Genomic DNA, 11,787 nt, shown 5'->3' with positions numbered 1-11,787 from the left:
CAGTCATGCCCTGTCAATTGGGCAAGTCCCACACTGGGACATGACACAGCCATTGCATGTTTAGATAGCCTCAAAAATTGTTTTATGATACAGCTAGCTAAGAAGCCCAAAAGATGAAACGCAACCCTTATGGGTTCAAGATCTACAGTTCAAGATACCTGCACGCTATCCTGTAGCTGAAGAGTCACCGAGTAGCAGCAACTATTAAGTATTTAGGCTTAACATCCATATGGGGGATAATATAGAAAAACCCTTACAGTCAGCAAGGACTATGCAAAAATATTTAGCCTGTTAAAGAGAAGCTAAAAGAGGCAGCTAAGAGAATAAACCCTTGCAGCCGGGGTGCAGTTAGAAATGCAAGACCAATGCATACCACCTATTGAGAAAGGCCAGATAAAGCTCAAAAAGAGGCAAACATGCCTGAAGAATAGGGTAAGAGAGGTTATTTGAAGAAAGAAGGAATCTTTCAAAAAGCTAAAGTGGTATCTAAAAGCAGCAACTAGAAAGGATGATGAACTGAGGCAGATTACCTGCACAAACACAGTAAGGCAGGCAAAAAATAACTTGAGGAACAACCAGCAAATGTGCGGCACCTAATAATAAAGCTCACAATAACCTTGCAAACTCACTGGGTGCAAGGAGCCTGCCAGAGTGTCTGTAGAGCCTATTGATGATTAGGGTATAAAAGAGCACTGAAAGACTGGCCACTGCAGGGAGACTACACTAATTATTTAAGTTAGTATTCACTGCTGAAGAAATGGGATTGACTCCCATGCCAGAACCTTTATAGTGAACTTTTCAGAGGATCTATCTGAAATTAAAGCGACTGTGGGAGAGGTTATGGGAGAAACTAAAAAAACAAAGAGCAACACATCTCCAAAACAAGGCTGTATTTAGTCAAGCCTTTTAAAGGAGCTCAAGGATGAAATGAAAGAATTACTAACAGGGATGTGTTACCTCTTGCTTTAAAGTGTCTTGGTGCCTGAGGCATGGTACAGTAGAAAATGTGATATCAGAAAAAATAACAAATCCCCAGTAGAAATTGGGGGAACTACAGGCCTGTGAGCCTGAAATCAGTACAGGGCATGGTAGAATACGAATATATTGAATATAATGAATATAATTAGCAAATACCTGCATAAATACAATCTATTTAAGAAGAGTCACTATGGCTTTTGCAAAGAGAATTCCTGTTTTACAGAGTTATTTGTTCACTACAAAGGAGTCCGCATCCATATGGAGGAAGGTGATCCATGGGACACACACCCTACTTGGATTTCCACAAGGCTTTAGAGAAGATCACTCATCAAAGGTCTATAAGGAAAATAAGGAGCTATGGCATTAGAAAGTCTTTGCACGCGTAAATAACTGGTTAAAAGAGGGAGTAAATTGCCCATTCGTACAATGGAGTCATCAACGGAAATCTGCAGGGACCTATGCTGGGATCTGTGCTGTTCAACAAATCAGCAAATGGTCTGGAAAAACAGGTGAACAGAGGTGAAGTTATTCATGGTAGTAAGGGAAAGGGCTAGCTGTGAAGAGTTTTAGAAGGATCTTACGAACTATGACTATGCCACAGTGACTACGCCATAAAATGGCAGATGAAATTTGGTGTAGATAAACGTGAAGTGAAATACATGGGAGAAAACTAATCCTAACTGCATATATAAAATTACTAGATCTTAACTGACTATTACCTGTGAGGAGCTGGATATTGGATTTAATACAGACAGTTCCAGAATAAAGTAAAAGATCATGAATTAATGGGAAGGGAATAAAGATCAAAATAGGTACTGTTATTATGCTACCTTATAAATCCACAGTTTGCCCAGACCCTTACATATTTTATGCAGTATTTTCATTTCAAGCATGAGAGTGGAATTGGAGATGCTTTGAAGAAAGACCCTTAAAAACTGTGTGCAGTCCTTTCATTTCAAAAATGAGAGAGTGGAACAGGAGATAGTGTGAAGAAAGGCAACAAGGTATGGAACAACTTCCACATGAGGAATGACTTGGGCTTCATGCTTTTCAAACAAACGAAGAATCCATTTTGCCTCTGATTTCAGTGGTCCAGATCAAAACTGATTTCCCAAGAAGCATGTAAGAATGCTCAGTGCCCCAGCTTGGTAGCACACGGTACAGCTGCAGAATGAAGCTATCGTTTCTGCGTCTCAATCACATCTTTCTCCTATACTGCTTTGATAAGAACTCTCTGTCTTTTATTAGTTTATGCAGGAAAGGAAATGAAAGCACTATTCTATACATCACAATAATTTTAGAACTGTAGCATCCAAACAATTCCGTATTAGCCTCTACAGGAATAATAGATTATATACTTACTCAATACTCATTCTTGAAACCATATCCAAAGTTGTGAAACCGGCTGCCATGAAGTTATTTTTATACTGACCCATTTTTATTGAGTCCAGCCAATCACTAACTGAGACAAACAACGGATATTCTGGAACTTCACCAGGTGAATCTGGCATTCTGTAGAAACAAAATGCAAAGGTTACCAAAGAAGTAGAAAATAGGGCACTTGATTTACTCTCATAGACATTATTTTTATTAAAAGGCAGAAGGAATGAGAGAGGAGCCTGAACTGTAAAGGTCAGAACTTCACTGAAGTTCTCCAAAGATTGATTTTATCCTATTGTCTAAAAATTATAAATCATTTGTTAGCTTGTAAAGTTGCACCTCTTAAACAGTACATTTATTTAAAGCACTGCAGCTCAGTGAAAAACTGAGGAACAGACCTATCCCGCTGTTTGTATTTTTGATATCACAGAATATTCCTTTACAGATCTTATGCTTTCAGGATAATATAGCAGTCAAAGTAGAGAGAAAACAAAATTTAACCTGAGATAACAGTAGATACAATTTAAAAATATTAACATACTGAAAGATGATGATTTTTGCATTTATCTACAAAGAAAAACAGATGGCTGTTTATTGCTAAATACATATATGCAATGGGAACACTTTGATTATACCAGCTACAGAAATAAACCTAAAAAACTAAAAAGAACTACGCTTTATATTTTTGCTTTCACGCAGAATTATATAGAGTAGTAAATAAAAATGAGGGAGCTAATTTGGTCACATTTCTGTTTCTGTTCTTTCCCTTAATATTATTGCAACTGAAACTGAAAGATGCACTGTAAGTGGGAGGCTGGACTAAAGACCTGCCTAAGTCCCTTTCAATCGGAGTTATTCTATGATTCCTTTAGAAAAACTGCTGACCTCATAAATTAAAATACAAGTAACACAATAACCGTTCAGATTAACTGCATCAGGCACTTCCAGACAAGAAGAAAACCTATCCCAGCAAGGGCGCTCAATAAAAGCTCGACTTTGGAGAACAGGCATGCCTCTTTAAATTGTAATTAATGTTTTAAAATAAAAATAAGCATGTTACTCTGGTGCTAAATAAAATGACCTGGGTATAAGGAAGAAGTCATATGTGCATACATACGTATTTGTGTGGGTGGGTGGGTGGGTGTGTATGTGAGACCACTAACTTTAGTGCAGGGACATTAAATCCCACAAGTCACACGGGATTGTGGTAGCCAAGTAGCCAACTGGCTGTAGCCCTATCGCTAGGTTTACCTAGTGACCTCTCCCTTCAACCTTTCCCACAAAAAGCTACCAGCCTCAGTTTTGGCTCCGTCTCTCAGCCCGTCTCCAAACCCGTATCGAGCTCCTCTTATCCCACTATGGTTCTCAACAAGGCCAGCCCTGCCTAAAGGCACTGAGTTTTCTCCTATTAACCCAGGGGGTGTCAGTGAAAGCACCTTTACCTGAAAGTGAATGTCAACTAACCAACACAGTGAGGCCAACTGTAGCATCACTGATTTCAGCTGACATCCAGGGAGACCTTAGATCACTATAAAATCAACACACTCTTCCACCACAGCTCTGCCTATATTGTGGCTGCATTTATTTTTATTGTATTACTAAGGGAAAAAAGGTTTGGTCGACACCATCAAGTATTTCTTGTGGAATAGTAATAGCCTCTTAAAAAAGCTCTTATTTGGCCACCACTGCAGGTAGATAAATCTTCTGCAGGTAGACACAGATTTAGCAAGCTAAGATACAACTAGGCCCTGCAGAAAATTACTCCAAAGCAGTTCACAAACTGCTTGAGCACTGTCAAACAGCATGCTGAATGGAGAAGAAAATTACAGATAGAAAACAAACACATAGAAGAAGCACTGAAAGACTGAACAAGGAGATTCACAAACATTAATGATGGACAGTGAACAGGCAGAGCTCAGGCAAAAAAAAGGAAAAATACCTACTATCGCCCACGTGCTCTCAGGAAAAAGTCCTTTTGCAACACCATACTAACGATAAAACAAACCTCATAATTACTGGAACCCCCCTAGCTTCGTCAGGTCGGACCTTCACCCTTTTCTCCCAAACCTACTTAATGCTGTAAAACATCTAACGATCGCCATCATGGATTATAAAGGTAAAAAGTACTGAAAAGAGTCTTACACGAGTACATCCTCCACCAGGGTATGAAGGGTGCTTGGATTGCGGATCAGTTTGTCCAGGAAGCTGACAATATCACTGAATTTTGGACGGTGGTTCCTCTCTTTTTGCCAGCAATGAAGCATTAGTTGGTGAAGAGAAGCTGGGCAGCCCATGGGAGCTGGAAGCCTGTAACCTTCCTCTATAGACAATATAACCTAAAGAAATATAACGTACATATTTACTGGGCATTAGAATTACATGCAGAAAGGGCAGTATAAAGCTGAAATTATAGACCAATGATAATGACTAATGACACAAATACCGTCACTCTGCATTGCTGGAGCCTCACGCAGAGAATTGGGACTGACAGGAGAGTGACTGGTACGCTCTGCAGCTGGGCTCACGTGGAGCAAACAGCATCAATCACAAAAGTGTGCCCCATGATGCATGGTGTATGCGAGGCGATTTGTTAGCATATGAAACACAGCAAGCTTTTTTTTTAGGCTCTCTGATCATCCTCTTCAAGCAAGCCAGAAAGGAGGAGGAGAAGAAAGAAAGAATAAGCATCACTATCTTTTTCATCCACCTGCAGGTTGGTATTGTCCTGAATGGAGTCACGGGGCCACAAACTAATCTTGTATCAGCCATCACATGCTGGGATGCTCTTAATATTTGCATTATGACAATGAGTGGCAATGTCAAGAAACAGGGAGGCAATGCAAATGTGCAATGCACAGTGTCTGGCAAATGTACTTGGTGATAATTTGGGTCTGCTGGTCTTCAGAGTACGAGGCAATGTACCCCACCCAGCAGAACAGAAAGAGTACAGTGTTATTTTGCACAGCCTCTTTCAGAAGAATGTGCATCCAAGCCGTTTATGACTTAAAAAAAAAAAAAAAGGTGTTACTTCACACCCTACCCACCAGTTGGCAGTTTTATTCACCCAAAGTGACTAAAACTGCCAGCTCCGGCAGAGGTGGAAAAACGTGTCTTCAGTGGAGATTTGGAAAGAAACAGATCTGATGTCATAAATAAATCATATGTATGAAAAATTACATTTGATGGGAGTTGAAGCGAGGCTTGCCTTTAGTAACACTGGTAACAAATAACATTGTCTGAAAAGGACACTAGACAGCCCTGCATGACAGGAGAGAGCAGAACCAGGTGAGGTCCATGAAAAGTCAGCTGGATTGATTCTACCTAAGATTTAAAAACCGAGAGTGGAATGGTTACTAGATTCTGAAATAAATGGTGGTAGCAACGGCGATAGCATATATGACACTATAGAAATGACACTGTCATGCTTTCTTGTATATAAAAGAATGGAAAGACGCTAAGCGGTTGCTCAGGAAAAAAAAAAAAACCCTAACTTCCCAAACAAACCTATTCCTTCCACATAAAAATCCAGACAATGCTGAATGTTTTCTAAAGCAAAAATAATTGTACACAATATTTATAATAATACAGTGCACTTAGGAGAAACACACTCACCGCATTTATACCCACTGTGTGTTAAGGAGACATTTATCATTTTCACACAGATGAATGTACATGCCAGAGATGTATTAATGCAGCTGGAAGGAGGTACGTTAAACTATTTACAGCAAAGCAATGCTTTATAGCACTAGCTGTAGCTTCAGTATATTCGGTCTTATTATCCTGGACTATACCCCTGTTCTCTTTTTGAATTCCGAAGTAATGTTGTTGGCTCTGTTTAACGATGCCTAATGCTTCTGCTGCAGGCATTATGCAAATACCAGTAATGAAGCTACACTAGGACCTCAGCTCCCTTTTACGGCATGGTAGGGAGAGGAACAAAAATCTTGTAACGACGCACAACCAGGTGTCTGAATTTTGTAAAAGGAGATGACCTGAGCCCACAGAGTGCAGCCCTCCCGTCCCCTGGCAGGAACACCTATGCATGAAAAATAGGTGTTTGCAACACTACAGGGAAGTGGGGTTGTACAGGGCAAGTTTCAAACCCGTCCGCATTGGTGCTAGGAAGTACAGGCTACTCAGCAGGTAGCATAATTTGCCGCAGAGATCTCCGAATTCTGGGCACCTGCGAGTACGGATAGACCAGGCAGGCACCTACAGCTGGGACTGGCTGCATGCACACGGAGGTGGCGTCTAGTGGTAAATTACAGGTCAATATGATAATCCTTCCACCTGCCTTTCTGTCTACTAATTTATCTCCCTGGGATTTACTTCAGCGGTCCAAAACCTGGGCTGCCAAAATGGCCGCTCTTGGAAAAAAATATCATCGGACTGCCAGAGAAATATTTCCTCCAAACCCTTGCCTCCTACCACTGAATGTGCCTTCAGATTGCTCTTGTTACAGACTCAGGGTGGGTGAAAGTCAATCCCATGTGTGTAATGGATATTTTATTCACAAAACTGTCAAAAATCCAGTTTCTCAAGCAGTCTGGCAGAAGTGGCTTCATAAAAGCTAGGTACTTGTTATAATGCTGGATATAGCATAGTCGATATTTGTCACTGAAGCCGCAATCTTTAGCAGCCCAGAAATGCAGATATCGTGGTCTTAACATTTAACTATACCCGTTTCAAACAACGAATTTCTGAAATGTATTTTTTTAAGCGAAAGGAAAAGCTGCACCCCTTTTCTTGGACATATACCATTCACTTGACACGGCAATAGAGAGCTGATGAAGTTTTTCCAAAACACATTATTTAGGAAAAAACAAAAGCAACCACAATTTCCCAGACATCATTTTCTCTGACACGCTCTATTTCAGCATATCTTTGACAAAGAACTTACTGTCTCTTTTCTTTCTCTTCTTGTTCAAAAGGAACATTTCAGTAGAAAGAGAAATGCCAGCTGTTACTGGGATAATTATAATTTCGCATTAATACCAGCACATTTTAAAAATAAACTCCAAATACTGCCTCATTAGTATCCCTGTGAGGCAAATATTATTTTTAGAGTCTACGAAACTAGAGTGAAGATGGGATGTGAGTTGTCCAATACTGCCATGGGAGTCAAGTGTCAAAGGAAGAATTAGAACTTTGTAGCCTCTTATTCTCCACCCCCCTTTTGCTACTTGCACAGCACCTACCACTGAACAGAGGAATTGGACATCTATATACCTAGGAAGAGAAGTACGACTTTTTTGTAATACATAATTATATATGATATAGTACGTAAAGATTATCTATTTTAAGACCCTTTAAATGCTTTTCTCCTGGCTGGTTTAAGGTTGGAGAAGTACCACATTAATAGTAAATGGGTCGAAATGCCTGCACCTACAAAAAGGATACAGCAAAAGCTCTAGCAATCAGCGCAAGTGTTTCCACACTAGCAAAGCAATATCCTACCAATTTTGACCTGAAAGAATACCAACTTTAGCTTAGGTTGTACACATACAAAGCCCCGAGGTCTGCCAACAAAAAGGCTGAATGCTATCTAGTGCTGGTTTTGTGGCAAACACTTGACGGATAAGAAAAGGAGTTAAACATTAAAGGATTTTATGCTGCAATCAAGCAGTGAGAAGACGACCGTAGCTTTCTTTTCAGTGATGAGTATGTTTAAAACTCATTAGAAGACCTTGTGAGCCAGCGTTAAGGTGAGTAAACTAGGTAGGGTGAATTTTCATAAGTAAATCTTGTGGCAGGTATGAACATAAATTATAAGGGAAAGGGAATGTTTTTAAAGTTAACAAAACTAATTATGTACTTTTTAATGCTTAGGCTTTATATTTATTAAGGGGAACATTCTTTTTATATATTTTGTACACACATGAAATTAACTGCCGCAGCTTGTTAAATACATACTGGCATTTTTCTTTGATATTAGTCATAGCTGTAAAGGCCGAAGACAGAGTTAACATTACACAGTAACTGCGATACAAAAAATGATTTGAAAAATGGTTCACGGACTTCCATATCAAATTTATGCATTCTTGAGTTTGGAAATCATTTGAAATTGGCCAAAACAGTGTTTGAAAATTAAGCCGTAGTCTTTCTGATAGTTTCATTATCAACAGCAATATAGACTTTGCTTTTGGAAGTTAACTGACAGGTTTTTTAATGAGATTGCGACAGAAGGAAGTCCGGAGGGACGCTGTCCCTGTGCCCTGCTGACATCTGAAAAATCTACCAGGATGGAGAAGCAGCTGCTCATGCCCCATGGCACAGAGCCAATCCCGGGTGCCTGCCAACGTTTTGATACCTTTGGTCTGAAAGGGATATATTGGGGAAGTTATTATTACTATTACAAGAAACTGTCACAAGTCTAAGGACTTTTATTCTGTTCGCTACTGTAGTTTTCTTGCATATTGATTACAAGCCATTAAATATTCCTTCTTTTTGGAATACTGTAGTCCTGCACCATGCAATAATTTACACAATGGCCTCTAACAGGTGTCCCAGGAGGCTTCACTCACAGCTGTTCTACAAACCAAATGCACTGAATATAAATCTTCCTTTCTTCACACGAGCATTAGCAAGCCAGGCTCTTAGCACAATCTGTTCATCAGCACACTAGTTTCCTTGGAAAGTTCAATATCTTAGCTAATGTTTATTAATTAAGCAATAAGACATGACAGACTGTGCAGCAGCCCTAATTAATGGACACCTCTGGTGCCTGCCACACATCTAAGAAGTGCATTAATCGGCACTAACACAGGTCTGAAGTGACTTACCACAATAATAAAATGGTTATTTACTTAAACAAGAACATTTCTCAAAGTTAGTAACATTTTAAGACTGTACATTATAGTGCTCACAGTGCTAAAAAATTTATGGGAGACCTTTGCAAACTCAGTTGCCTAAAGTTCAGCTTCCAAATTCCTGTTTAGGAACAGAAAGAGAGGACACTAGATTTGCAAAGGTGTCGCATTCACCTGACGGGTATGAACAGCTGTAGTCTCTGAAGAGCAGACTGTTTTATTCAGGTGGCAGGTATCAGTTTAACACTTCCCAGCGGCTCTGAATCTCTGCTACCTGGGCTCGTTCCTAGTGATTTGATCTCTGTGACTGCTGGGAGTATAGTACTCTATAAAAAAAAAAAAACCCAATTCAATAACTACTTTATTGCTAACTAAAGCAGAGTTCTATTATGATCAGAACACAAATCCCAGAAATTGGAGTCTTGCAATGTTAACGTTGGCAGATCTTTTGTTATAGTAGAACCTGTGACTATACTTATACAAGACTTTATCAACAATAGTTTGCATAATGTCTTTTATGAATCTTTTATGAATATGAATGTCTTTTATGCATGCCCTTCTCCTGTACGTTCCCTGCTATATGTACAGTATCACTGACCTTGGGAAGGTACTATTATTTCTGCAAAACAAGCTCATGTTAATTCAGAGTACTTTATTGCACTAAAACATATGTCACATATGCAACAAAGTAAGATTCACAATGTGTCTAATAACGTGAAATATCCCAATGCCATTTTGAGTCACTAAATGTATTTAGAAGGTCACAGGAACTCACTGTTAACATTTCAGAACTGAGAGCCTGCGGGCAGGGCTCTGGAGAAGAGCAGTCCTTTGGGCTGTGCATTGGGGAACTGCAGGGAAAGCACACGGGAGTCAGCATCATTTGCAGAAGCAGCATCCATAGGGTCTGCATCTTTCTTCTGCGTTAAAAGATACTTATATTTTGGATGCAGGAATAATTAAATGCTGTTATCCTCATGCTGTAGCAGGATATTTAATATACCCTAAATGGGGGGTCACTTCATAAATTCTCGCTGCTGGCACGGCCTTTACTAAATATGTCACAGCTTGTAACAGAGAGGAAGAGGGTAGGTTGAAGCCTGCTTCAGCAAAAGGGAGAGACAGGCGGACTTGCAGTTCTGCATTGTTCATTACTCTGAGCTGGCAACTTGCACTCTCTGTGAGGGTCCTACAAGTCATTCAAACCTCTTCCCTGGGGGTGAACAGTGGAGCTGAACAGATTTGACAGAGAGGCTCTTTACCTCTCTCTCCCCCTATCCCCAGTTAGCAGCAGTAGCAGTGAAGGAGTCAAGAGCTGGGCTGGGTACTAGAGTCATTATGAAGAGAAGCGCTGCGATGAAAACTAAAAGAGATGACAGCAGTTGAGTTCCTCTGAGCGAGTTAACCCAACACCAGCTGAAATCACTCACAACAGGAACAGAGTGAGAAGAAATCCGCCCCCATGTTTTAGCACAAGACCATGTGGCAGTGAGACACAATGATAGAGCAAGAAAGTACTCTCTTCCTCGCGCCTCCTCAAGTTGCAGCCATTAATAGCTGCTAGTCGTCTGGGGCTAGACAAGCAGATGACAAACTGTGAGGGGCAGAGGGGCAGAGACCGAGTTACAGAGAGGTGACACTGCAGCTGGAAGCACTGGCACTTGTGGCAGCCAGGCGCTATACAGAAATCAGGCAACAGGGCCTGGGTGAATTTGTTCAGAAGCGTCTCTGGCTTCTTGGGCTTTGTTAATCTTTAAAAAAAAAAAAAAACATAAATAGGGTGCTGCAAAACGAAGGGAGAAATGACATATCCATTACGCGATTAGGAAAACCAAGTAAAAGACTACTGTCCATGATATGCTCCCAGGATGCGCCAGGGCAACAGCAGAAAGAAGGACTGTGAGCCACTGCTGCTGTATGAGTAGTACGCTCCCTTGACTCGGCAGCACTGACTGGGGTGGAAGGGGAAGTGGAACAGCCCAGTGATATATATGTTTGCTGATATACTTGGTTGTAAGAAATAGGGACTTAACATTTGAAAAATCTATACGCAGTTGATTGCACATTGTGCCCCAGGGACAAAATGGGCTTAATTCAGTTGTCAAAGCACAGGTGTCTGATTTTAGATTTTGTCGTTATCCTGCCTCACCTGCAGTTTTTCCTCCAAAAGGGCTCAGGTCTCCTCCATGTCCTGTGTCAGCCCTATGTAGCAATCTTAGTTACCCTAGAGCATCTCAAATGCCAACAGATTGCTGTCGGTGGAAAAGAGAATTGAGCCTACCTTGCATATGTACTTAATCTCACAACAGATCACTGATGTGTTTCTAGTTCAGATCGTACCAAATTAATGTCTCCACTGAGGAAAAGGCTCCACCTCAGTTTAGTAGTTTCTTGTTCTCTTCAGATGGCCGACCAGCAACCAGTGCCTGGTCCATCGTCAGAAGTGTAGCTCAAAACCAGACGCAGACCATAATGTCTTGGACCCAATGTTACTTAGGGAGCACTGCAGGGAGCTGGGCTGCTGTCTGGTAGGTGTGTGGAGAAGGGATGGAGAATGGAGGTATTGTCAGGGGAGAACGAAGTACAAGAGAGGTGGTCTTTTTTCCAAAGAGTAAATTCG

At 40.7% G+C, this 11,787-nt stretch overlaps 1 protein-coding gene across 6 annotated transcripts in view; it reads right to left on the bottom strand.

Moving 5' to 3' along the window:
* Positions 1–11,787, bottom strand: part of EPHA6 (EPH receptor A6) — a 536,080-nt gene that overhangs the window by 10,736 nt on the left and 513,557 nt on the right. For all 6 annotated transcript variants that reach the window (XM_068909219.1, XM_068909191.1, XM_068909211.1 and 3 more), the window contains 2 exons: positions 4,501–4,694; positions 2,341–2,490 (listed from right to left, as the gene is read on the bottom strand). In XM_068909219.1, the coding sequence (XP_068765320.1) occupies positions 2,341–2,490; positions 4,501–4,694 (344 nt within the window). The remainder of the gene's footprint in view (positions 1–2,340; positions 2,491–4,500; positions 4,695–11,787) is intronic.

This window comes from Struthio camelus, chromosome 1 (assembly GCF_040807025.1).
Source record: "Struthio camelus isolate bStrCam1 chromosome 1, bStrCam1.hap1, whole genome shotgun sequence".
Taxonomy (NCBI): Eukaryota; Metazoa; Chordata; class Aves; order Struthioniformes; family Struthionidae; genus Struthio; species Struthio camelus.
Note: the sequence above shows the minus strand (reverse complement) of the source record. Positions and strands in the feature narration are given on the sequence as shown.